General features: G+C 42.9%; 1 protein-coding gene across 1 annotated transcript; it reads right to left on the reverse strand.

Annotated features, from left to right (window-relative positions):
* Positions 1–26952, reverse strand: Rgs17 (regulator of G protein signaling 17). Its single transcript, XM_051164457.1, has 4 exons — positions 26819–26952; positions 7831–7920; positions 5355–5589; positions 1–870 (listed from the first exon to the last, which is right to left on the reverse strand). The coding sequence occupies exons 1-4, from the start codon at positions 26935–26937 to the stop codon at positions 682–684; spliced, it is 633 nt and encodes a 210-aa protein (XP_051020414.1). The 5' UTR covers positions 26938–26952; the 3' UTR covers positions 1–681.
* Positions 26953–27249: the final 297 nt, after the last annotated feature.

The following is a 27249-nucleotide window of genomic DNA, read 5'->3' on the forward strand; positions in this document are numbered from 1 at the left end:
TTTTTAAACATAGCAAACTCTTCTGAAATGAAAACACCAGAATTTGGGCAATGAACAACCAGAGGTCTCTCATGATAAGATCCTTCAACCGGCAGAGATAAACAGCTACTTTTTTTTTCATGTACAGAAAAATTGGCTTCAAAGTCCGTATACTACACACAGTATGCAGCATGGTTAAATATCACTGTTATGTGTTTAAAATAGCCATTAAAAAAAAATCAGATTATGCTTAAAAAATGCAAACCACAGCCAATTTGTTGGCAATTGTTTCTAAGAGACCATATTGCACAAAAGTCCTTAAATACAGATACAAGGAATGCTACTGATATATAGTACAGCTAAGTGGCAGACAAAGCAGTTTTACTTTGCACATGCAGCCTCTGGGGATGCACTAGGGGGCTGATCGGAGGACGAGGAGCACGGTTTGCTTGCAAGTACAGCAAGTATTGAATCAAACAAACAATTTGGCAATTCATTGTATTATATAGGCTTTCCTCCAACAGAATCATGGATAACCTTGATTAAAAATGGAGACAAAAGACCTTCACAGTTGTCTTTTCCCAGCAGCCAACCTGTAGTTCTCCAGAAACTTAATTTCTGATGTTACTTAACTACTTTTATTTCCCAGCCCAGCCCTCTGAAATGATTTTTTTTTTTTTTTTTTGGCCTTTCAAATGAAAATTAAGATTCAGAAGTAGAGGTGGCAGTACTTTCGACAAAAGCTTTATAGATTTGCGAGTTCAAGAATCTTGGGAAAGAATCTCTGTGCATCAGGGTGTAGATCTGAAGCTGGGCGTCTTCATACATGTGAGGGCTAGGGTCCAGCAGGTTCCGGTTGATCACCTCTCTAACTCGAGAGTCGAGGCTGACCTAAAAAGGGACAGAAGCAGATACGTTCATTTGGATTTCAAACAAAAGATCTCAGTTAAGTAACCATAGGTTCATGACATCTCAAAGAGACTTCATAAAGTAAGTCTAACATCATCTAGAATACCAGAAATCGTCCTTTCAAAGGCTAAATAATGGTTTATCCAGCCAGGCATGGTGGCACACGCTGGTCATCCCAGCACTCTGGGAGGCAGAGGCAGAGGCAGAGGCAGAGGCAGAGGCAGAGGCAGGCAGATCGCTGTGAGTTCAGGGCCAGCCTGGTCTACAAAGCGAGTCCAGGACAGCTAAGACTACACAGAGAAACCTTGTCTCAAAAAACCACAATCAATCAATCAATCAATCCATAATGGTTTATTATTTTCTTCCCTTCTAATATGAAATAACAGAAAAAAGAAAAGAAAACAGAAAAGAAAAAAAACCCTAGAAAATTGGTTCACAGATATCTTGGCTTTGTGTTTATCTTCTCCAATGCATTTTTAGAGTGCCAGCGACTAATCAGACTCCGAATTCAGCCCTCACTTCCTGTGAGTGTTTGGGGGTGACTCTGCTGACGACGGGTTACAATTCTGAAAGCAGAGAAGAGTTCTGTAACCCAGATCAACACATAGATCATATGTGGTACTCATTAGCATCCTATTCCAGTGGTCTCCCCAAGCCAAGGGTAGGAGAGCAGGGGCACTGGAGAGCAGAGGAAAGCAGAAAGAGAAGTCGGTTTAAAGTCCTGCCAAGTGGACACATCCAGGAGACACCTGCAAACGAGCTCTATCACACAGACACTAAGATAATGAAGTGTAATATTTAAAGAATCTTCCAAATTCAGAATGCTTATTAAAATTTCAATGCAGTGTTACTTTAAAACTATACAGGAAGGTGGGCATGGTGGCTCACGCCTTTAATCCTAGCACTTGAAAGGCAGAGGCAGGTGGATCACTGTGAGTTCGAGGCCAGCCTGGTGTACAAAGTGAGTCCAGGGCAGCCAAGGCTATACAGAGAAACCCTGTCTTAAAAACCTAAAATAAATACATAAAAAATATCAATGAATCAAACCATCTTTAAATTGTGTTTTGAGGGGAGCGGGACATGGTAGCTCACGCCTTTAATCCTAGCACTTGGGAGGCAGAGGCAGGTGGATCACTGTGAATTTGAGGCCAGCCTGGTCTACAAAGGCAGTCCAGGACAGCCGAGGCTACACAGAGAAACACTATCTTGATGTGAAAAACAAAACAAAACAAAACAAACAAGCAAACAAACAAATATACAGGAATTAAATTCATTAAGAAATTCAGTAGGGCATTGGAGAGATGGCTCAGAGGTTAAGAGCTCTGGCTGTTCCTTGAAATGTCCTGAGCTTAATTTCTAGCAACCACATGTTGGCTCCTGGCCACCTATGCCTTCTTCTGGCCTGCAGGTACACATGCAGGTAGGATACTGTATAAATAATAAATAAATCTTAGAAAAAGAAAAGGGAAATTCAGCAGGAAGGTAGAGGCAGGAAGATTGCTGTGAATTCAAGGCCAGCCTGGTCTACAAAGGGAGTCCAGGACAGCCAAGGCTCCACAGGGAAGTCCTGAGTCAAAAACCAACAAAACAAAACAAAACCAGTCCATCACACGCCCCTATTGCTGGACAATTCCTTTGGGACACAAAGGCCATGTTAGAAAGGAAAGAAGGGACAAATACATAGCGTTAAGGCCATGGTTAGAATGAAGGATCTGTCCTGAAAGTCTACATGAGAAAAAAAAAAAACAAACCCTACAAATGCAGGAAGCTTCTATCCCCCAGCACAGTCAAAATAAAAGGATAAAAGGGAAAACCCTACCACAGACAAAATAATCTTGACTGCTTTCAACTCTGACCAGGGTGTTGTGGTCCATGGCTGAGTGTCTCTTAACATACACAGCCTCTCTTGTTTCCACAGAAACACCTTGACATAAGCATGTTGAGACAGCATCTTGATTCTGGCTGCTTTTCTCCTCCCTAGACAGGACTGTATACTGCCTGTAGCGATTGCAGAGTGAAGCGATCTCTTGTGGATCTACCTGGATCTACTGTGTCCCTGAGCTCAGTAGAAGAACACGTGAGACTGATGGAGACACTAAACAGCAGTTTGCTTTGTTGGGAACCGGAGATCAGCAACTAGTTTCCTCAATTTGACCTACCCAACTTAAGCAAAGAAAAACATACCCATCTCTTTGCTGAACTACATGTTCTTTGTTGGTTATTCCCTTTTTAAAAGGTGTTTTGCAGCCCAGTGCAGTGCAGTAGCGCATGCCTTTCATCCCAGCACTCAGGAAGGAGAAGGAGGAGCTCTGTGAGTTCGAGGCCAGCCTGGTCTACAAAGCAAGTCCAGGACAGCCAAGGATACAAAAAGAAACCCTGCCTCAAAAAACAAAAACAAAACAAAACAACTCCCCAAACAACAACAGAAACCAAAACTAAAAACCAAGCCAAAACAAAAGCAGGTTTTGCAAATGAACTCTTTACTTCTTTTGATTTTTCATGCCACATGAAACTCACTACCAACTACAAAGTAATAAAACATGTGGCGCTTTCCCCTAAGCTTTTTTATTTTCTTTAAAATATTGGGCTGGAGAGATGGCTCAGAGGTTAAGAGCACTGCCTGCTCTTCTAAAAGTCCTGAGTTCAATTCCTAGCAACCACACGGTGGTGCACAACCATCTGCAATGAAATCTGGTGCCCTCTTCTGGCCTGCAGGTCATGCAGGCAGAACATTGTATACATAATAAATAAATAAATCTTAAAATCTTAAAAAAAATATCTTTGTATGTCCCTACCCTTTTAAAAAGTGGCATTGGAGTTTAAAGTAGATCGTCTTATTCTGTAATGTCACTACCCGGTGGCATCCTACCAAGCACACACCTTTAGCTCTGTGGCTGTGCTCATAGTCTCATACTTGAGAGAACTCTGTGAATCAGTGGAGAAGGAAACTAAAGACTTGTGGCCAAGAAGAGAGGTTGTCAGTAGCTGGTGTCACATCAGGTGGTGTGATTTTTAGGACAAATCAAACCACTTTGATCATTACACGTGTTGAAACCTAACATCATTTTTTGAAAAATAACAGTAACGAAATACCATAGAAAAGAACGAATAGTCCAACATTTAGCAACAATGATGTCTTTTCTTTGGCCTTTTGAAAAATAAAATATGTACCCCCCCTTCCTTCTGCAGGTTGCTTTTGGTCAGTGTTTTATCAACAACAGAGAAACAGCTTGGGCAGAAGAAGGTTTGTCGAGCTGTAGAGAAAATACAAATCCTGGTATACTAGTGACATTTCAATAAGAAAACTGAGGTCACTCAGCAGCAATTCATTGGGTGTGAAACAGTTGTGGTCACACTCCCAATTTAGGGATTGGAAAGGAGTCTGTATTTTACATGTCTCAAAGAAGGAGTGAGGGGAGAGAGAACGACGTCCTGCCGAGAGCTGGACAGTCCAGTTCGAGGGGACTTCAGACAGGTAATGCCCAAGAGGCTAAACTCTGGGAGAAGCAAAGGAACACTAGATCTGGACATCCGAATGCGCATGTGAGCACCATGGACAGAAACAGGGAGGGCCGGTAGGGAGGGGAAGGAAAGGCTTTATTGAAGCCACTTGTGTTTTCTGGGATTGGTGGGTGTGTCTAGAGCTCTGAGCCCCAGGCTCCAGGGGACTGGGCCATGGCGTTATTCTAACCTCCTTGAAAGCGACGTTTCTCAAGAGCAAATTATCTTTTACAAACTTAATACGGTTGCCAGAATTACTCCTTAGGAGTTCATTTAGATAGCTAGGAAAACAGGCTGGCACTTCTTAGAAAGCGGACGGGAAGAAAAACAGTGCCTGCTCTGCATTTCTGTCCAAGAGTTAGTGGTAAGGAAAGGAGGAGAGGGAGACCTTTAGTACTGAGAAAAGAAAGAAAAAAAAAAAAAGAAAAGAAAGAAAAGAAAAAGATCCCAGCATGAGAGTCAGCAAGGATGCCATGGGGTTTTATTATTTGTTTGTTTTGAGCCATCATCTGAAGAAATGCTTTCAAACTACTATTTATGTCAACAGCTGGGTTGACCTTGCCTGGATGAATAAGGTGGAAGGACAAATAGGAGGATTCCTGATGCATGTGGAACACACACTCACACACACACACACACACCCCACACATTACACATTCACACACACACACATATTACACACACACACACACACACACACACACACACACACACACTCAATTCCTAGGCAGGCTTCAAACGATTTGCTTTTAGACAAATGACTCAGGTGACTCACAGGCACATGGCCTGAACATCATGCTTGAAAACATATCAACTTCTTCACAGTGTTAGTTTTGGAAAGCAAGTACCCGTCACACACCTTTTAGCCAGAGATAAATGATCAAAGCACAGTGGGGAGACCAGGCCTTCACTATATCTGGGGGGGGGGGGGGACTCTGAATGAAAAGTGTTCTCTGGGTTCTTACCTCTTTTGGTGACAGTATAGAAATGTAGTCTTCATATATAATCCTGGCCTTTTCTTCAACGACTTTTTTGTTCTGCTCGCTCTTTAAGTCTTCGCAGGCTAGCCAGAAGAGTAAGTTCTCTTCGCTGTATTCTGTTCGAAGGAACTCACGGAAAAGGTTTCTTCCTGCAGGCGCCTTCATCATCTTGTCAAAGTTTTGAGACCAGGACAGGACTTCATCTGCAGTGGGGTTTTGGCTGAGGAGACAGAAGAAGCCATTAGGAGCGACATCCCCTGGTGAATGCTGGCAGAGGGCGCAGCCGGAGATTTGCACTTCATAGCCATGTGCTGCCCTCTAATGGTCACACTTTTGCTCTGCAGCTTGGCTTCATCTGGCAAACCATCTGAGGGACTCTGAGTAAATGACCCTGTGGGTGCAAGATGTAAGGGTGGGAGCTGAGGGTTAGAACAGTAAGGAGCTAGGTACCACGTGCTCATGGCTGTCAGGCACACTCCTGCAAGTGGTGATGTTTCTTAGCAATTTGTTGTAACTGGACAGGAACACTGTGTGAATTCTGTCTACCTCATTTCAATTGTCCACCCATAAGAGTTTATTTTTCATCTCCAGTACTCATTCCTTATTATTTACACAATCTAAATCAGGAAAACACATGTGCACTTGTCACAAAATATCCATAAATGCTCAAAGTATTCCTTGAAAAGCAGAGAGCTTTTAGAACAGCATGAGGATTTTTCTGGACAACCATATATAATAAATATAATAATACTTTATTGCCAAGACCACCAGTCACTGATTCATTTGCTCTCACACAAGGAGAAGCACAAAGCTTGGAGAGTTTTTTTTTCTAACATGATCTAGAATCTAGGCTTTTGACTCAAAATATATTTGATTAGAGTGCGTGCTATTTTATTTTTCTTAACACTTGGCCAAGTATCTTAAACAGACCTGCAGTCGTCTCACAATGCCTGAACCTCTTTATTCATTTACAGTGTTAAATTTGGGTTCAGGGAGACAGTTTGGTGGGTAGAGTGCTTTCTCTGCATGGGACCCTGAGTTTGAATGCCCTGTGGCCATGTAAACCCCAAGTAAGATGGTGCGCCTCATAACCCCAGTGCTAGGAGAAGGAGCAGAGGGAGGTCGGTGCCAGGGCCTCACAAGCCAATACGTTTAGCAAGAACCCTGAGCTCCATACTCAGTGAGAGACCCTGCTTAAAAAAAGAAAGGTAGAGAGTGATAGAGAAAGACACTGGATGCTCACCTCTCACACCCACACATTTACACATGAGAGAGCATCCCCCCACATATGTGGACACACACACACACACACACACCACATACATACATACACATCACATGCACACACACATACCACACACATACACCACACACACACCATACACACTACTACTCACGTATACATACAGACACACTGCATGCACACACACATACCACACACATACAGACACACACCACATCCATGCACGCACACATACATAAACACACACACACACACTTTTTCTCACCAAAAATTAAATGTGCAAATGTTTGAAAGCACAATGAAACTCATTAAAATTTCTGTAAAAAGCAAAAAAAAAAAAAAAAAAAGAGGCATATATAATTATGTGAACTACCTATTTATCCTTTAAAATTGCATTTCAAATTCTCATTTCAGAAAGACTGGGTTGAGGGCTGTTCTGATGGTTAAAAAATTATGATCTGGCTAGCTGGATGTTTTTACTGGCTGATTTTAGTAATCTAGTGTGTGTATGTGTGTGAGTGTATGTATGTGTACATGTATGTGTGTATCTGTTCATGTGTGTTCAGTGTGTATACATGTACACATGCATGTGTGAGTGTGCATTGTTCATGTGTGTGTGTTTGTGTCATGTTCATTATGTGGTTATGTATATGCGCATGTGTGCTCACATGTATGTGTGTATGCACACATGTGTGTCTATACATGTTTATGTCATGTGCACATATGTATATTGCAGTGTGTGCCTGTGCATGTTTGTGTTGTGTGCACATGTGTATATGTGAACATGCATGTGTATACACACGTGTGCCTGTTAATGATTGTGTCATATGTGTACATGTGTGCATGTATGTGTGTGTGTGTGTGTGTGTGTGTTATTTGTATTCTTCTCTTATAGAATGAACACACATTTTAAAATATTTCCAGCCAGGCTGGAGAGATAACTCAGTGGTTAAGAGCACAGGCTGCTTTTCATGCAATAATCTGTATTTACTAACAGAGAAAGATAAATTTAGACAATGCTCCCTCCGGCTTATAAAATACTTATTAAAAAACCTGGTGAAAAGTAATCGCAATCACAGAACACCTTCTCTGAGCTGAGGTGCTGTTTATTTCACAGAACCATTTGTGGAAGGCCCACAAAGTGGTGGGGCTTGGGCACTGGGTGGACATAAGTATCCCTTAAACACAGACACGACTCTGGTGGGCCGTCCCACTCACCACTCCTCTAGGACCTGGATGCTCTCCATCTTGGTGGTGTGTGGGGGTCTCCCCGCAGAGTCTCCTCTCTCCTCATTCCTGACGGTGAGGCTGTAACGTAACACACTCTGTCAAGGGAGATGCAAGCAGCCAAAGAAAAGCATCACTTTTGCAGGAGAAACATGTCACAGGAGATTTTGCTGCTAGCCTTGTGGGATGATTTAAAACACAGAAAGAGCAACAACACTTTTAAATGATGGTGGAGAGTGAGGGTCCGTACAAAAGAAAAAAAAAGAAAAAGAAAAAATAATTCAGAATCCTCACATGGACATCGCTATCCATTCTGATGTCATGATTACATAACTTAAATTATTGTACATAAATGTACCTTTATAGCTTCAAGACTGAACATGCCTCAACATCTGACATGTTGTTGTGCTGCCTTTAAAAGTGGAGAGTCATTTGATTTTTGCTTAGTTCTGTTCAGCTTTTCTTTTTTATTTTCTCCTTAGTAGCAGATAAGAAGATAGACTATATCAGAAGCCAATATAGATTTAGATTACTTCCTACCATCCTTCCTTTCAAGCTATATTTTTGTCATCAATACCATCACTCTTCCAGTCTCTAAAGGTTGAGCAACTGCCCTGGGTTCTATGCCAGGCAATCCCCCAGTGTCTTGGGAGAGACAAGGAAGCAATTTTGAGGGTGTGGAGCAGGAGACCACTGGGTAAGTGAGATGGCTATTTTCTATTGTCACCTTGACATCTGGGAGACAGGTCTCTGGCCGTGCCTGTAGGGGAAATACCTTGACTATTGTTCACTGCTCTGAGGGAAACTCCTTTTAATTGTGGGTGGGGGGCATTCTTCAGCCAGAGGTCCTGGGCATTATAAAAATTCCTGCATTCACCTGGAGAGGAATGTTAATTCAGAACATGGCTGCTCTGGCAAGAGATCACATCTAAAGACCTTCTAGTTCTGTGTGATCCAGCTGGAATACAAACACACCTTTAATCCAGGAGACAGAGGTGAACAGATCTGAGTTCAAGGCCAGCCTGGTAAGGAGCAAGTATCAGGTAAAGAAAAGTGTCCAGGTGTGGTAGTACATGCCTTTAACCACAAGCAAAGGTAAAGTTTGTAGAAGGAAGCATCCATATTTGAAAGTGATGTCTAACTGAGTGGCAGAAAAGGTGACGAATCAGAGATTTGACAGAACAGGATATGCACAACTCGCACGAGATGAAAGAGAGAAGGGAAGCTACTCAAAAGGCAGTTTTACAGAGAAAGGAGGCAGTTTTACCAGGGCAGCAATAGAGATGGGTTGCAGAGAAAGAACTAAGGTGAAAATGCAAAAAGCCAGAAAACGAGAAGAAGCCAGAAAATTAGAGCAGATTGCTGAGTTAGTTTGAGGCCAAGCAGAGCAATTCTGGACTGAGAGAGAAGCCAGATTGAATAAGTCAGCTGGGAGAAGAGTTTGAGCCAGAACAGCTGAGTTGAACCAGCCATCCCAGAGCTCAGAAAGAACAAGTAAGGGTGAGCTAATTAAACAGTAAGTCTCAGAGGCTGAAAACATTCTAGGTCTGTGTTAGATTGTACAGAGGCTAGAAGCTCCCAGGCCAAGGCCTAGGTTGGCAGGGGGCAGTTAGCCTCCCAGACAACAGTTGAGCCAGGAGAATAAAGGTTGTTTTTACATTCACTCCCCTCTGTTTCTTTAGTATCAGTGTGATGAGCCAGTTGCTTCAAGCTCCTGCTGACTCGACTTCCCCACCATAAGGGACTGTACCTTGAACTGTGAGCTAGTGACCTAGAGTGAGATGCGAGGAACTAGGAAAGTCTTGCTTGTTTCTTTAACCCAGAATAGTAGGGATTGTTAGACTGAGGTAAACTTAAGCTTAACCATGCCCTCTGGTAGAAACCAGCATCAAGACAAAAGCTAGAGATAATGAGATCATCTGTAGAGATATTAAAGGAAAGATGGGGGTAGTCCCGGACCAGGTCTAATTGGTTAAAGCGCCTGCCCAGTGAAAGAAAAGTTAGGAGGATGACTCCATGGTCCTTCCTCAGTAGAAACTCAAGCTCCCAAGTTAACAAACTGATATTTCTGCTGAGAAGATGACCAGCTTCGTGAGAGCTTATCTGAAGCAAAAGGAGGCCTCATCCTACTCATTGGTTCACTCATTCATACTCTCCCAGAGGCAACGGAAGTTATCTTTCAGTGACATCATGCCCTTTGCGTTGATGTTCTTATGCCCATCTTACAGGCAAACAAAGTAAAAGTAGGAGTGGTCTGGCAAAGTGACTGCTGAAAACAGAGCGTTAGCTGTGTGGTATGGCTAGAGTTTGAACTCTGTCACGGTGCATTTCTACCGAGTGCTGCTACACACCAAGCACTCTGTTGGGTGCAGTCATTACCTGCCACTAAATATGACTGCAGTAGAAAGGAAGGTTTTGGGGTTGGCGAGGTATCCATGAGCGGTCCTCCTCAATCTGGAAAGTCGGGCTAGAGAAATGGAGAGACAGTGTCTCCCGACTGTATTTTTGAACTCCCAAGCTGTGGGAGGCAAAGATGAATAGAATGTAGCAGAGAAAAGAATCTAAAGACTTCACGTTCTTACCGGGGAAGCCAAGCTATCTCAAGCTACTCTTTGAGTTTGACTAGGCAGGAAAATTAACCAAAGAAAGTACATCCTTTGAAGAAAAGAGACTAATCCATGTTGGGAAAGACCCTTTAATTGGAAGCCCTATAGCTCTCAAAGGAAAAAAAAAAACTTAATAATGAAATAAAGTACATTTTCTTCCTCCCACTCTGGGGAGCAGTGGCATGCTTTCTGGTATAGAGCCACAGGAGGGAATGTAAACCTCTGAGAAAAGTGACATATTCCCACGACTCTAGCAAGCCAACCAACAGCTGGCTGGTTTCAAGAGGCACCAATACTGGCAGCTCTTCAAGGAGAGTCCAGGAGAGGCCATCATCCCCAGGCAAGAGAAGCAAAGACTTTAGTGCAGTGCAGCCCAGGAGAGAGAGTACCAGAGAGAGCAGCAGTGCTTGCTTCAGTCTAAGCACATAGGTATTGAGAATGTATTTGGAGCCCGAGGTAGCCTGGGACCCTGCAGCCTTCTATACCTGCAACCCATTTAGGCATGTGTCATCAATGAGATCCACCAGTGTCTCCCCATGGCGTTGAGTGAAGGCATATCTCTGGAATTTTGAATGGGTGTTTGGGTGAGATCTACCACATCACTCACATTATTCTGTCATGCTTCCTTCCCCACATACGTCAAATATGTGCCCTTTGTGACTTCTACAAAAGATCTCATTGAAATAGGAAGTCCCGAGTTTCCCTACAGTAGCCCCAAGAGTGGACCACACAAAACCCAGGCCATCACTCATTTCATGCAATGCATCTTAGACATTCCTTCCTTCCGTGCTTCTGCTGCAGAGCAACAAATCTGGAGTCAATGTGCATGATTCACACCGCTCTGAGAATAAATCCTGGCTCCCGTGTCTGCTGGCTGATGTTTACAAACATTGCAAATGCTACCATATTAGAGCCATCAGCATAAAAATATTGGATTGTGTTTACGCCTCTCGTTTCTACAGATGGTAAAATATGGACACACATTTGGACTAAAACTAGTTATGACATTCAGTAAATGCTTAGCTGTTCACCAAGGGTGCCATCCTTTATTTAAACCTGGGCATAGTCTTACCCTTCAGCAAAAAAATTGAACTTAAGCAATGGTAACTTAGAAAATAGGATGAGGATTGTCAGACAGCTAACTATATAAACTAGCCAAATGGGTGAGCTCTAGCCTCGATTGAGAGACGCTGCCTCAAAGAGTGAGGAGAAAAAGTAGATTATCTGACATCAATCTTGGGCTTCTAATAGTTCCTGCATGCATGTGCTCTATCATAAAAACATGCGTTCATACGTGTGTGCACTCGCCATCCCCCCTCCCGCTCCCAAGAGAGACACAGAAAGAGACAGAGAAAGAGCAAGAGGAGAAAAAAGATGAAGCAGCAGCAAAAAATATCACCTAGAGATTGAGATGGAGAAAATGAGGGAGGAACTGTTGCTGGTCTGGCTGCCTGTCCTAGTTGTGACATACGTACTCTCATTTTCACCTGGTCCCGTTCCAAGGATCCATGGGCTTGGGGCTGTTTTTGAAGTTAACGGATTATGACTCATATTTACTCTCTGCTCCTCAGCTTTCTATGTGTTTGAAAAGGTTGAAATGGAAGGCAGTAAACATAAGAATTGTGACTTCTCAAAGCGCCACGTCCACTGTGACAGATTCTAGAACCACTGGAGAGATGGGTCCCTGAGCTGACCTGTGGGGTTATAATATCCCCTGTGCTCACCTGTGGGGGTTGTACTGATTGTATTAGACCCATCTTGATTGTAGGTGGGACTAGTCTCGGACAGAGAATTCTAGACTATATAAAATGGGGTACGTGAGTTGAACATTAAGGCACAGTCATTCCTATTGCTTGACTGTGGATGTGATGTGACCAGCCACTTCAAAGTCCTGATGTCTTGATCTCCCCCCGCCCCATAAAGACTGTACCTTGAAATGTAAATCAGAATCAACTTTTCCCTCATTAAATATATGGGTTCCCCTCCCCCCACTTTCATGTAGGTACCATTTTAAATTAGCATCTCTGTTTTTCAATCTAAGACACAGAGAGAATGAGACACACCCACAGCACTCACTGTGAGAATCTAGATCAAAGTCTAAACACTTCAGGGAGTAGAAACGCCAACAACCCAGGCTGGGTCTACCAAAGCAAGTACGGACACACAGTGGAGCCTGGTGACCTTGAGAGGGGAGGAGATTCCTTTAGTACACTTCAGAGAATGAGGAAAATGAGCTCTGCAGATGGTGGGCTGTCCGTAAAGAGTAACGACGTGGGGGATTGTGGCGGGGGACAAAAAACCTGCAGCAGCTGCGGGTGGGTCTCCTCGATTGCCATCAGGCATAACACACAGTCCATTTCAGAAGGTAGCCGGCCCACTGTGGTAAGAAAACAATCCAGGCTTGAAGAAAGTGCTAAATTGCACAAAACCTTTGCAGCAGCCAAGGTGGTACTGGAATACCAGATGATCACATATAGCCATGCAAAATGCATGAGAGGAGTCTGTACAGTGCCTGAATGTAATCCATTTCCACAGCAAAGCTGCAGGAAGGTAATAGGAATTACATTACCAACCAATACCATTTCCTTTTCAAGGACACAGTTATTCTGGCTGACTCCGGCGGGCTGGCGCTAACTTCAGCCCTCTGACTTCTAGTCTCACACAAGCTTTGCTCTACAGCATGACCACCGCCTCTTCTTATAAAAGCTGTCTGGGATGTTTTACCTTTTTAGTCATTCACAAAAAAAAAAAAAAAAAAAAAAAAAAAAAAAAAAGGAAAGGAAAGGAAAGAAAAGAAAAAAAAAAAAAAAAAAAAAAAAAAAAAAAAGAGGCCGATCTTAAAGCTATGGGAGGAAGACCTTCAATTTCAGACACAGAATAAATCACTTTCAAGCCTAAGATGTAGATATCTTCATGTCCACATTTTTAAAATATAACTTGGTTTTGAGAGGCATTTAGGGAGCAGACAGTTGTGAAATTTGTATCTGGAAATACCACATAACACAAATGCATAATTTTAGTGTGTTTAATGACATTTTAAAGAAAAAAACCCACCCTGCTAGTTTTGAGAATATAGCTCAGCTGGTGCAATGCTTGCCTACCATGCACGAAGTCTTGAGTTCAATTCCCAGGACCCTGCAAAACCGGGTGTGGTGATGCATTCCTGCAGTCCCAACACTGGGGAGGCAGAGGCTGGAGGACCAGAGGCTGAAGGTCAACCTCAGCTATACAGAAAGCTTGTTCAAGCTTGGACTACAAGCCTGGACTGTGTAGACTCAGCCTCAAGAGAACCGACCAATCACAGGACACCACATCATAAAGACTCTTTTTTTTTACAATCATATTAAGTAATGAAGTAAGAACTCATTCCTGTTTAAATACCTGCAGTAAGACAATCTGCTTTTAAAGATCCTTCCACTAGATGGCCCTGTTACCTTTGGAAATACAAAGTTAAGTCCAAAGAGGCAGAAAATCTGAGTGTAATTACCCTTATTTGGAAAAAATAAATATTTTCTAACATGTAAGACATTTTGACAATTCTGCCCTTTCAGGTGGTTTGATAATAGCTGTCCAGTTTTTCTCTGGACATATTAATCAGGATGGAAAGAGCAGGTGGATTTTCACCTTGAGCTGTGTGCAATCCTGGGGTTATTTCCCACTTCCGGTTTTCAGAATGAATACTCTGGCCCCAGTCACTCGATTTGGGAAAATAAAGTCCCTTACTTTAGTCTTAAAAGATGTTGGCAATGCTTTGTGTCTGGTGCACATCTTTAATCCCAGCACTCACTCAGGAGGCAGGCAGAGGCAGAGGCAGAGGCAGAGGCAGAGGCAGAGGCAGAGGCAGGCAGATCTCTGAGTTCAAGGCCAGCCCAGGGTCAGAGTGAGTTTCAGGACAAAGAAACCTTGTCTTGAAAGCAAACAACAATAAGAACATTAAAAAATGATTCTAGAATAATCTTATTAACATTGCCAGTATGCTTTCCAATAATTCATTTTGCACTGTATGTGGTTATGGAAAATGGTCACATATACTTACAGAGGTTTTTTGTTTGTTTGTTTTTGCTTGTTTGCTTTGTATTTTCAGTGTTTTAAAAAAGCCATTGTGAGAGTAGATTCTCTACACTACAATTTCAGCTTAGCTTGGGCATAAAGACTTACTTTGTGCCAGGCACAGTAGGGCATGCTTTTAATTCTAGCACTTGGGAGGCAGAGGCAGGTGGATCTCTGTCTACAAAGTGAGTTCCAGGACAGCCAAAGCTACATAGTGAGATGTGGTTTGAAAAACAAAAAACAAAACAAACAAAAACCTTTTATTTTTATTTTTTTAAAGACAGCGTTTCTCTGAGTAGCCTTGGCTGTCCTGGACTCACTCTGTAGACCAGGCTGGCCTCAAACTCATAGTGATCCACTTATCTCTGTCTCCCTGAGTGCTGGGATAAAAGGCATGTGCCACCACACCTGGTAACAAAAAGCCATTTACTTCCTTTTAATACATGGAAAATTAGAGACATTTGTTTTTCAGCCTGACTAAGTTCTTCTTTGTTCTTGATTTCTCTCCTATGTACACATGATTTTAAAGGTAGGTTTCAAAAATATCCTTTTTATCTGTATCCAATTTTATGCCAATTTAAAAAACAGGTATTTTAGGCCCACTGACAAGCTTATTAGCTTTGGAGTTTCCAACTTCATTCAACAAACTAGGTAGTTAAAATCTAGACCTATTGTGTAAGCTGATGGTCAGTTAGAGGAATAAAGTTTTGTAGTTTGCATGAAGAAGAGATCTTTGTTTTCCTTCAAAATGAACAGAATTACAGGGCCACAAAATATAGATACTAATACTATAAAACAAAAAGTCAACATCAAATCCTTTCATTCTCAGAGTGGTTAGAAAGCTGGTTTAAGCTTCTCTTTCAGCCCACTGTCAATTTCTCTGCAATTTATGTTGTTATTGGATGCTTCTTGTAGAAAAACAAGTACTTTGGGTTGAGAAGGCCAAAGGCAGAGACTCCTGGAAATGGCGTGTGAGCAAGCATCCTGTCTGTCAACGTACCCATTAGGCTGGAGCTTGGCCTTGTGATTTAGTTATGTTGTGTTCCTGTCATGAACAGCCAGGTGGAGACATTGCACTGGCAGCTGATCTACAGAAATGTGTTGGGCAGTTGGCAGGGGAACTTCTTCGCCCTTCCCCCCAGTGATACCTAGACTGGGGCTTCCAGTTACTGTGCACATGATTTCCTGTGGCATGGAAGTGGAGGACGTCTGCGGGGACACGTATGATTGACAATTAAACCAATGTTAAGCTATAGGGACATTTGAGTGCGGTCTCTAGAATTTCTGAGGCTCTGGGGGTTTTCTTGCTGTGCGGTATACCCTTCAAGGACAGTCCAGCTAATCAGAGAACCCAAGAGAAATATCATAGCAACAGAGAAATGCAGAAATGGTGTCGGAGACATCAACTAGTGACATGCTAAGGGAGCACGGGCAAGCACTCGGTGGTCAAATCTTACATGTCCAGTAAATCCCTTGCACACTGAGACCTGTGAGGAGGTCATGATAACCCCAGGTGTGGATTACTCATGTGCAGACTGTAGGCCAAAAGATTTGTATCTGCACTAGGGCTGGGAAATAGAGCCCTTGCTCTACTAACTCAAGGACATGAGTTCAAGACTCGGTGCCCATGTGAAAACACAGTGCACAGCTGTAATCCCAGTGATTGGGAGGCAGAGCAGGGGCTTCCCTGGGGCTCACTTACCTTCCAGTCTAACCTCAGTTTTGAGGACCAGAGCCCAGGGATAGGCCCTATTTCAACAAACATGGTAGATGGCTCTTGAGGAAAGAGTATATGTGTATGCACATGAAAGTACATGCAGGTTACATACGTGTGAACATGTGTGTGTGTGCAGAGCACACAGATCTACTTATGCTCTTAGTCACATCTCACTGAGGAACAAGCGGAGTATCATAGGGCTTAAGTGACTTGGCAATTTGGCTCCATGTTTGCATGGGACAAACTGGGACACACCAGATCTGTCTAATCCCAGGTTGGCTAGTCTTCTCCTGTTTCATGTTGCCTCCTGAAAGTCAGTTTTATTCAAGGGGAAACATATCATGAGAACTTTCAGGTTACCCTTAAATGTGGCAGGGCAGCTTCTACTCAGGCTCAAGCGCATGGCATTGCCATTGTAACTGCTGCTTACAGAATGGCTCTATAATTTTATGTAATATATATGGGTTTATACCAAAAACCAATGGTAGGCATTTGCTTTCTCCTTAGCAACAGATGCTGCCATCCACGATGGGTATGTCCATATAACATATATGGACATAAAAAACAAGTAGGAATGTGATAGTTAATATTAATTATGAATTTGACAAAATCCAGAGTTACCTAGGAGACATCCCTCTGTGAGTGCCTGTTAGGGACTATAAAGAGTAGGTCAAATTCTGGTCACTAGGTTGATTCACGTGGGCAGATCCATCCTAAAGGCAGGCAGCCCTGTTCCCTGGGATAAGATCCTCAGTGAACAGCAGAGCCCAGGAGAGGCCTGGCGTTACTGCCCCTTTGCTTCCTGACTGCAGAAGCAACGTGACCAGCAAACCCAAGCACCCGCTGCCAGGACTCCCTGCACTAGTGGACTCTACTTTGAACTATGAGGCAAAATTTAAAAACAAAAATTCTTTCCTAAGTTGCTTTTATCAGGTTGTTTTTTGCTTGTTTGTTTGGTTTGGTTTGGTTTGGTCTTTTGCTTTTTTAATGGCAGCAATTTTCGTTTTTCTATCTTAGTTTCTGACCCAAGCAACCTAAGGGAGGAAGGGGTTCTGTCCACTGTTGTGGGGAAGTCAAGGCAGTAGGAACTTGAACCGCCTGATCACATCATCTTCAGAGTCAAGAGTGGAGGGCGATCCATTACTGTATGCGAGTGTTTCCGTTAGCTTTCTTCTTTTTATTCAGCCAGAACCTCAAATCGAGGGCAAGGTGCCACCCACAGTGGGCAGTCCTTTTACACCAATTCCTGTCCTAAAGCCATCCCTTCCAGACATTCTCAGGGGTCCATCTCCCCAGTGATCCTGCACTGTGTCCAGTTGGCAACTGAAGCTAGCCATCGCAGCAACAGAAACAGAAGTAAGACAACAGGGGTGTCGAAGCATTGATCACAAACCAATTTCAGCTGGATAATTATAGCATAAGCCTTATCTCACCAAAGGTCAGTTGTCCTATCTATCAAGGAAACAAGATAAAATGCTTGAATGATGTCTTAAAATAGTTGACAGATTGCCAAGGACAACTACGCCTCAACGATGAATGAAATTAGGCTAGGCCCTAATGAAAGAGTGAAGAGTTTTAAACCGGGTGGTGGTGACGCACACCTTTAATCCCAGCACTCTGGAGGCAGAGGCAGGTGGATCTCTGTGAATTCGAGGCCAGCCTGGTCTTCAAAGCATGTCCAGGACAGTCAAGTTTACACAGAGAAACCTTGTCTTGAAAAACCAAAACCAAAACAAACAAACAAAAAAATCAACCAAACAAAAAAGAATAAAGAATTTTAATGAGGACTGAACTTCCGGTTGTCTTTGTCACGAAGTAATTTACTTTAAGCAAGAACCGGAAATCCATTTCCCTTAGAGCGACCTTTTACTCCAAAGGATCACAGAGTCTCTGACCACTTAAAGAGGGTTGACTTATTTTCTCCATCAGCAGCTTTTCTCTGTCTAACTTCCTCCTTGCACTTAGGGAGAAAATTGGTTCTTATAACGTTCACCAATAACTTGTTGGTTGGTCAGATCACCAGCTGCTGTGGGGTCCTTATGGGACTGGACATCCTGGGCTATCTGTGCCTTCCCCCTGCTTTCGTGAGACCCCACTCTCTTAGTTTTGGTAACACTTGCTTTGACGTGCTCTCTGTGAGACCTCTTCAGTAGTCTTACCTTCGGGCCTCATGAGCAGCGTCTCCACTCTCTCTTTGTGTATCACTGCGAGTCTGTCCTAGTGCTCAGCACACTGGTCAGGGCCATGGCTCTCATCTTCTGGACACTGAATACACATGGCATAGAGATTACCCCCACTAATGCCAACTTACTCCATGGGTTTTGCATTTGTTCCACAGCCAATGCATGGGTACCACAGAGAGGGTGTGGAAGGCCTCACTTTATTTTTGGACTGAACAACTTCCTCCTCTCTCATCTGAAAGATCGATCTTTCAAAAATTGTATTGCACACTTATACATCTTGTATGTGTGTCTATGGAGGTTGTTCTCTTCTGCCACCTGGGGATTGAACTCACGGCATTGGGCTTGTTGGCAGGTGTCTTTACCCACTAAGCCACTTTACCAGCCTATTGGGCTAAGACTCTGGGCTTCTGTACTGGCAGGTGACACTTTAGACTGTCCTCAGAATGGACTGCCATGTCATATCTACTCTTCTTTACCCCGCACCTTCAATGGCCTTCTTCCTCCTGTTGCTCTCCCTGGTACCCAGCACTGCCCCTCTAAGGAGCTGTATATAGGCCACTTCTCCCACACATGCCACAGGGCAAGGCAGTGGATAGGAACAGCATCTTTCTCCCAAGGCCTCTGATGCTATGCCATCTGACTTCCCACTCCTCTCCACTATTGCTGCCTCCGAGGAGTTTGCCAGGCCAATTTCTTTCTTCTGCACTGAACTAGCTAATGTATATATACAGGAATGTCTCAGCTCCCAAGCTGGCTCTCTCCTTACCTGAGCCGACTCGAGTTAATCATCTCTCTTCTGTCCTGATCACATCACTTTTTCTCTCCTAAATATGCCCTCAACATGATTATTTTATCTATTATTTCACTTCTTTCCTTTCCATCTTTCCACTGGAAATCTAAATTGTGCAATATGAAACTTGGAAAATATTCACTCCTAAAAGATTCTTTTTAAAAAATGTATATATATATGATTGCTTTGTCTACAGGTTTGTAACTACATGGAATGTGTGCCCAACACCCACAGAAGCCAAAAGAGGAGTGATGGATCCCCTGGGACTGGAGTTAGGGGTGGTGGTAAGCTGCCATGTGGGTGTTGGGATCTGAAACAGGTCATGCTCTCAACAACTGAGCCATCTCTTCAGCCATAGAAAAGATATTTACTTCTTTTTTATTATTATTAAGTAAATGAAATAGTTAAAAAAAAAAAAGCAAATGGGATATTTCTGTGATGGACACAGGCCAGTTTAGTTTTTGTTCTGACAGCTTTACAATAGACAGGAGCCGGTCAAGTATGTTTCCCACATGACCAGAGGTGGCTATCATCCTGAACTCTTTGAGAGGCTAACCGGGTAGTCAAAACAAGTGCCCATTCCTGGAATGTCTAAGGACTTTCTTCTCTATCACCATGGAGGCAGGAAGAACCTCATGACTGAAGGCTGATGAGAGAAAACTAACAATGGATGCTTGATCAATTGTCACCTTGTGATTTAGTGAACAGATGCTGTGTAGGACTTCCAGAGTCCCAATGCATGCTCTCTGGCTCATGTCTATGGCTCATGAAACCTACCAGGCCTCCGTAGCTGGCTTCCCGACTGTGTGAAGCTCACACAGTCAACAGGAGCTATTCAGGAAATCCCTCACAGCACTGCAGAAAGGAGTTCCAAGTCTCCATCTCTTTGTAAGCTATGTTCAGGAAGATCCTGTCGCAAGCACTTTGGAAGCTCTGTGCAGAGCGTTTCAGAGGAATGGCTTACTCCACGCAGGATGAATCAGCTCTCTGCAGGCGACAGGGACACAGGAGAAACTTCTGCACTGCTGCCTCGGATGAGATGACTCAGCTTGCATGTTGTGAGCCTCGGTATTTCCAGGGAGTGGCTTCTTCACCATGGTGCAGACTTGTATTTTTGTTTTCTTTGTCAAAAAATATCCTTTGGCTTTAAAAGCATGCATCTTAGTATTTCCATTGGCAGGCGGCTCAAGTGTGACAGCCTTGGAGGATAAAATGGGACATTCTTTTTGCACTGTTTTGGATTACAGAGGCTGTGGGTGCCTTCTAAAAGTGGACGGAGGGACAACCAAGAGCATATTTGTGAAGGTCCCAACATTTACTTGGTGAGATCTATCCCACGGTCTGGGAATTCTGGGAACTAACGCGTCTAAAATGAGAGACAGTTTTAGTTTCAAAGGACTGGTTAACTTACTAAATTTATTCTGTGACCAATCTTTCCTACAAAGTCTCCGCTGTCACAGGCCAAATCTGGTGAGCAATACCCCAAGTAGCACTTGAGACTGTGAGTTAGACTGGGAAAGCTGTACTGATCAGTAATTCACATCAAACCAGGCATGCAAAGCTTGAAAGTCCCATGTTAAGGGGGACTAATCAATGCCATCTAATCTCACTTTTACAGCAGTTAGGTTTTCTGACCTATGAAATTAAAACATATTTCTAACACCACCACCATCACCACCACCACCACCATCATTTTTTAAAGTGAAAGTAGTTTTATTTTAAACAAAAGCTTTTTTTTTTCTTTGTTATTGTTTTGTTTGGATTTTTTGAGACAGTGTTTTTCTGTGTAGCGCTGGCTGTCCTGGAACTCACTCTGTAGAACAGTCTGGCCAGGTTTAAGAGTGTGTGCCACCACCACCACCAGGCTCAAACAGAAGCTTGGCTCTAAGTATGTTGTCAGTCAATGTTCCTGTGGCTGCAACCAAACACACACCTGACAGAAGGACTCTAAAGAGGAGAGGCTTATTTTGACCTACAGTTTCAGGAGACATTGACTCATCCTAGCAGGGAAGGCATGCCAGCTAAAACAGCTTCTTCTGTGGAGATGGGACCTTGTGGTGGCTGCTCTCTCCAGTATAGGGAGGAAGTAGAGAGAGGGGTAGGCTTGAATGAGGTCCACGCCAGCTAGCCCATGTCTGCCAGCTAAGCCTTGCCTTTTAAAGGTTATGCAGCCTCCTGAAACAGTACCATCAGCTAGTCACCAAATCTTCAAATACATGAACCTGTGGGGAACATTTTATCTGCAAGTTGCAGTACTAACTCTGATACATAAAATAACCAGAGGAAGAATAATTCCATGGAACATAGAAGCTAAAGATCCCAGGAAGGCTTTGGCCAAGAATCCTTTATTCCCTATAGCCATGACCTGACTGGGCTGCCTAGTTTTATGTCAATGTGACACGAACTAGAATCACTTTGAAAGATGAAGCCTTGATTGAGAAAACGTCGCCATCAGCTTGGCTTGTCAACAAGCCTGTAGTGCATTATTTTTTTCTTGATTGGTGATGGATATGGGAGGGTCCAGATTACTGTGGGAAGTGTCACTCCTAGGATGATGGGCTTGGGTGTCTTAGGAAATCAGGCTGAGCAAGCCAGGAGGAGCAAGCCAGTAAGCAGCACCCCTTTATGGCCTCTGTTTCAGCTCCTGCCTCCAGGTTCCTGCCTTGCCTGCATGCCTGCCCTGACTTCTCTCAGTGATGGACTATTACCCGGAAGTAGAAAGTGAAGTACAGTTCTCTCCCCCCCCCTCCCACAAGGTGCTTTTGGTCATAGTTGCTTTATTACAGCAATAGAAACCTTCACCAGAGTAGTGACCACCACTCTTCGTCAAACGGAGGTCATGTGCATGTGGGGGACAGACAGGTAAAATATGATTCTTGAGTTCTAATTTTTAACCTTCTTTGGTTGGTGGACACCACTAAAAGCAGGCAGCTTTTAGGGATAATTAGCAGGCAGACGAAGGGATAATTAGCACCCAGTGACTTAGGGGGAACTAGCCTGAATTATTTTAATGCAGCCTCTGCTATCATGAGGGCTTTCACAGACCGTTTAGACTATAGCTTTAAGTTAAAACAAAACAAAACAAAACAAAACAAAACAAAACAAAACAAAACAAAACAACCCAAAACATTTGAAAGCTTTACTCTGTGAGCTTTTCTGTGCCCTTTATGTTTGTGAATACAGAAGTTTCTAGTCTCCAGTGCATTTGTGTATATGCTATCTTGGGTACAAGTTTTTCCAGAAGTTTCTATACTTTATACTATCCTTATATTGGGTGGTAAGGAAGGCTACTAGCTGAAGAGGGAAGTTAGGGTCAACCTTGGACCTTCAGATAAGTGGTGCTGTCAAGGCTTCCTTCTTCTTCTCCTGCAGAAAAGGCTCAGTTCATGTGCAGATTTTCTTCTTCACTGTACTCTGGGCATTTATGACTCATTTATAAGATAGGGAAAGGATATAAACCTCATTTTCTTGCCATTTCTTCTTGAAATGGAGGCCATGAGGGCACAAAAGAAAGAGACCTCATTAGGGAAGAAAGAGGCGACAGGCAGTTCATGACAGCCATAAGGAACTATGTCACACTCTAGACTTCAAGTAAACTTTAGGGATACCCAGCAGGTATGTACGCTATAGACTTTTCTACAATGAAATGCTGATAATTTCATGAGGAAGGGTAAATTATAAAAAATGAGAGATAGGCCATGAGTGAAGAATGACAAGAAACACAAATTTGAAAGAAATGCTACATTATTTTAAAAGCCCGTAATGTGAAGCTACAGCAAAGCATTTACGTTTATTTCTAGTCACAGAAATTTATTTTTTTCAGCCCTTTATTTCCTTAAAAGGAAGTGAAACCAGCCACAGGACAGCAGTCCTCATCCATGGTGACAGCTATTTTATGTTTTGATTCCTAACGCTTTTTAGGCTCCAAATGACATTTTTTTTTTTCATGGTGCTTTTTGTTCTGCTCCTTGACCTAGCCTGGAAATTCTAAAGAACATTTATTTCTTTTATTTTCTTTCTTTCTTTCTTCTTTTTATTTCTCACTCTAAAAGGGGCACTTACAATCTTCTTTCTTAAATTTAAAGTGCAAAATTAGGGAAATTCTAAAAACTTTATGTCTAAGGGAAATTTTCATCTGCAATTATGAAAACAATTTTATAATTAAAATCTACAGTACAAGGCAATTGAGCTTTTGTGCTTTCTAAAACAAACAAACAAACAAACAAAAAACCAAATTACTTATACCTGGAGGAACAAATATGAGCAGGGGTGTGGAGAGATGAAAGAGGTGAGGGGACAACTGTAGTCACCTGGTCCACATGGACAAATGTGTCCTCACGGGCTCTGCCACAGTATACAGTAAACATAAACAAGAACGTTTTATATAAGAGGAGAAGCTACGTATCATGTGTCTTACATGCTTTGTAAATGTATAGATTATAACTGTAAGGCCAAGACTCAGGCAGTCATGAGCCATTAATGACAAGTGCAGCTTTTGACAAGTAGACACTAGTTTCAGACTAGCTAACAGAGCACCCAGGTCAGGCAAGGCATCATGTCTTTGTGGGCATCTAAAATACTGTATTTTGGGGCAATAAGATATACTTCCCCCCAAAAAGTGTGGGGGGCAATTAGGGTACACCTCATGGTTTGATTGTTGTTTTTACTGTTTTTCTTGTTTTACTGATCTAAAAACTGGATGCATCTTATGGTCAGGTGTGTCTTATAGTCTGAAAAATATGGTATTGTCACTTAAAAGGTGCTGAAGGCTGATGAAGTTTCTGAAAGCTACTTTGTTCTTGATCCTTAGTCTGTGTTTTGTGGCAATTTGATGATTATAAATGAGTGGGAGGGTTTGATTATTCAGTGCGTATGGTCACATAGATATCTATATGCAAGGGAATCAAATCTCATGGAATGTAGTTACATAGCACATAAGAATTGTTTCAACCAGTGAAAGATCATACGTAACAATGGTCCCTGATTATAACGGAGCTTAGAAATCCCTCTCTCAGAGACAGTGTAGCCACTTTGTGTCACGGTGCAACGCATTGTTCACTCACCTGCAATGATACCGATGTAGACAACCACCTGCCCCGTAGGCCATATGAGCACCAATACACACAGTGATGCGCAGTACACACTTGCTAATGATTAACTATGTTGTTCCCGATTTTTTTTTTTTTTTGGTAGTTACTATATTGTACTTTTTATTGGCAGAGTACACTAATACATATACTGTCATGGAGTGGAGAGGTGGCTCAGCAGTTAAGACCACTGGATGTTCTTTGGAGGAACCATGTTCAGTTCCCAGTACCCACGCAGCGGCTCACAACCATACAAGAGGACCTGGTGCCCTCTTCTGGTATCTGCAGGTACTGCATGCATGTATTGCATAGAAACACACATAAAGCACCCACATAACAAAATAAAATAAAATAAAATAAAACAAAAATTATATCACCCTTAAAAACAATCTCAGGGACTGTAAAGGCAGCATCCATCTCTTGCCTACTGAGTTCTCAGGAGGCACGTGGAGTGACTGGCCTGCATTATCTAGGTGTATTTAGGTCCAGCATAAAATGCTATCTAAAGGAAGAAATGGCCCTAGTCGTGATTTTCAGAATTTATCCCTATTGATAAAATGACAAATGCTTGTATTTTTTAGGCATATAACCGAGTGTAACTCATCTTCAAGATGATTGTACAGTGTTTTAATCCTGAAAATAATGAAGAACTAAAGAGATAACTCCGTGGTTAAGAGCACTGGCTGCTCTTCCAGATGATCTAGGTTTGACTCCTACCACCCATATGACAGCTCATAACCATCTGTGACCCTGTCCCTGTCCTTGGGGAGCTGATGCACTCGTCTGCTCTTTCTGGATACTAACAAGGCACACGCTGCATAGACATACATGCAGGCAAAATATCCACACACATAAAAATAAATTTAAAAAAAAAATCTAAGGTTTACCAAGTAAATAAAACAATAACCAATTTCAAGTGTGTGGCAAAGCAGAAATGAGAAACAGAAGCACAACTTTTATACTGCGTAACTGTAGTTCCAATGTTTATACAGAATTTAGAATATGGTTTTTTGTTTTTTTTTTTTCTCTTTTGGGTTTTCAATACAGGGTTTCTTCTCGTGTAGCATTGGCTGTCCTGGACTCACTTTGTAGACCAGGCTGGCCTCAAACTCACAGAGATCTCCTGACTCTGCCTCCCAAGTGTTGGGATTAAAAGTGTGCACCACCACTGCCCGGCCCAGAAAGGAAATTTTATGCTTATAGAAATAACCATTCTGAGCCTACCTACTGACTGCACTATTCTGAAGGCTTTTTGAGTCTGCAGTGCTCTTGGTCAGCTGCAGCGCTTTCATCATGGAGGGAAACAACCAACACATTATGATGACACTGTCTACGCTCTACTCTCTACCCTGGCAACAATGAGGCTGGATCCTATCAGAAGACCAACCTCAGGGGATGCTGGAAAACCGTGGAGGCCATGCAGAAGACAAGGACTACCACGTGGGCCTTTGATCCAATTTCAAAATTAGCCAGGAAGACCCAGTAGCCACTGATCTCCTGGAAGCTCTACTTATAAAGCTGGGTCTTGAAAGATCCCCAACTGTAGGGCTCTATGGAAAGTTCCAGTAAGCCTGGTCTCAACTTGAGATCTCTCATCTGCATGACCATCAAGGGTTTTGAACTGACTGATTGTCTTACTAAGCACACTTTGGGAATCTGGGCCTAGAAAGAGCCCTGCATCATGGAGAGTTAGCATACGACCCTGGAGACCAGCTCTCTCATTATGTCTTGTCTCATTGCAGTTTGAGGGGAAAAAAAGGAATAAATAACATCCTGCAGTCTGCTAGTGTTAAATTGCAACAAGAATCAGATCTTTTGGCTCAAATTCCAGAGGTTTTAGTCGACCAACTGGATCTTCCTTCTGAGCACAGTTCTGGCCTTTCAGACTGGTGGTCATAAGCCCCTCCCACTTCACTTCCTGTCTTTGTTGGGAGAGTGCTGCAGCTGAGACAACCGCTGGCTCACAGTGTCCTTACCATGCAACCGGATGACCAATCCCTATGAGGGACCATGTAATGGATCACTACATTGAACGCCATGTGCAGCCGGATGCGGTGGCGCATACCTTTAATCCTGCCACTCAGAAGGCCGAGGCACTCAGATCTCTGTGACTTAAGAGGCCAGCCTGGATGGCCAGGACTCCACAGAGAAACCCTGTCTCAAAAAACCAAAAGTAAATAAATAAATAACACTGTGTATAATAGTATTAGATATTTCCTCAATATTCTTGGCTCTTGAACCATCACGACACTGTTGTTTATTGGTAGGTAATCCTATAATTATAATCTTATGTCTACCTGTATCGATAAGAAGCATGCATGGAAGAAGACATGACACAAAGTAATTTTCCATTCTTTACATTACTATCATTTTAAATGTACGTTCTGAAGGAGTTAGCTTTGCTTATGGGATGTGTGTCTCATGTCAGAGATGGTCTTCGGTAATTCCGACATGACATACACAGTGGGCAAACCAAACAGGTCGGGAGGGTTCTGTGGGATGGAGGTTTGGGACATCTGCTCACATGGGGTCTAGCATAGACTTACCAGGAGCAGCTGCAGCAGCAGCACCAGCAAAAGCAGCAGGTATTGTTGGGCCTTTGATTTCCAGGTGCTTGAGACACAGCTGGTGTTCCTTCATTTTGCGATTGCTGCCTTTTTCGCATTTCAGCTACTTCAGAACCCAACTGGCAAAAAGAAGACAGAAAATATAAGGTGTGAAAGGCGGTTGTAAAGATAAATGGAAGGAGAGAAAATTAGACACAATGAATGGAAAACCCAAAAGCACTGCAATGGTCTCGTCTCCAAACAACTCCCAGGAGCTGGAGAGATGCTCCGTGGTTAGGACTACTGCCTGCTCTTGCAAAGGACCCAGATCAATTTCCAATGTCCACAGGGGACTCACAAACAGCCTGCAACCCGAGTTCCAGGAGATCTGATGCCCTCGTCTGGCCCCTGCGGGCACTGCACACACATAA

The sequence above is a fragment of the Acomys russatus genome, chromosome 21, assembly GCF_903995435.1.
Source record: "Acomys russatus chromosome 21, mAcoRus1.1, whole genome shotgun sequence".
Lineage (NCBI taxonomy): Eukaryota > Metazoa > Chordata > Mammalia > Rodentia > Muridae > Acomys > Acomys russatus.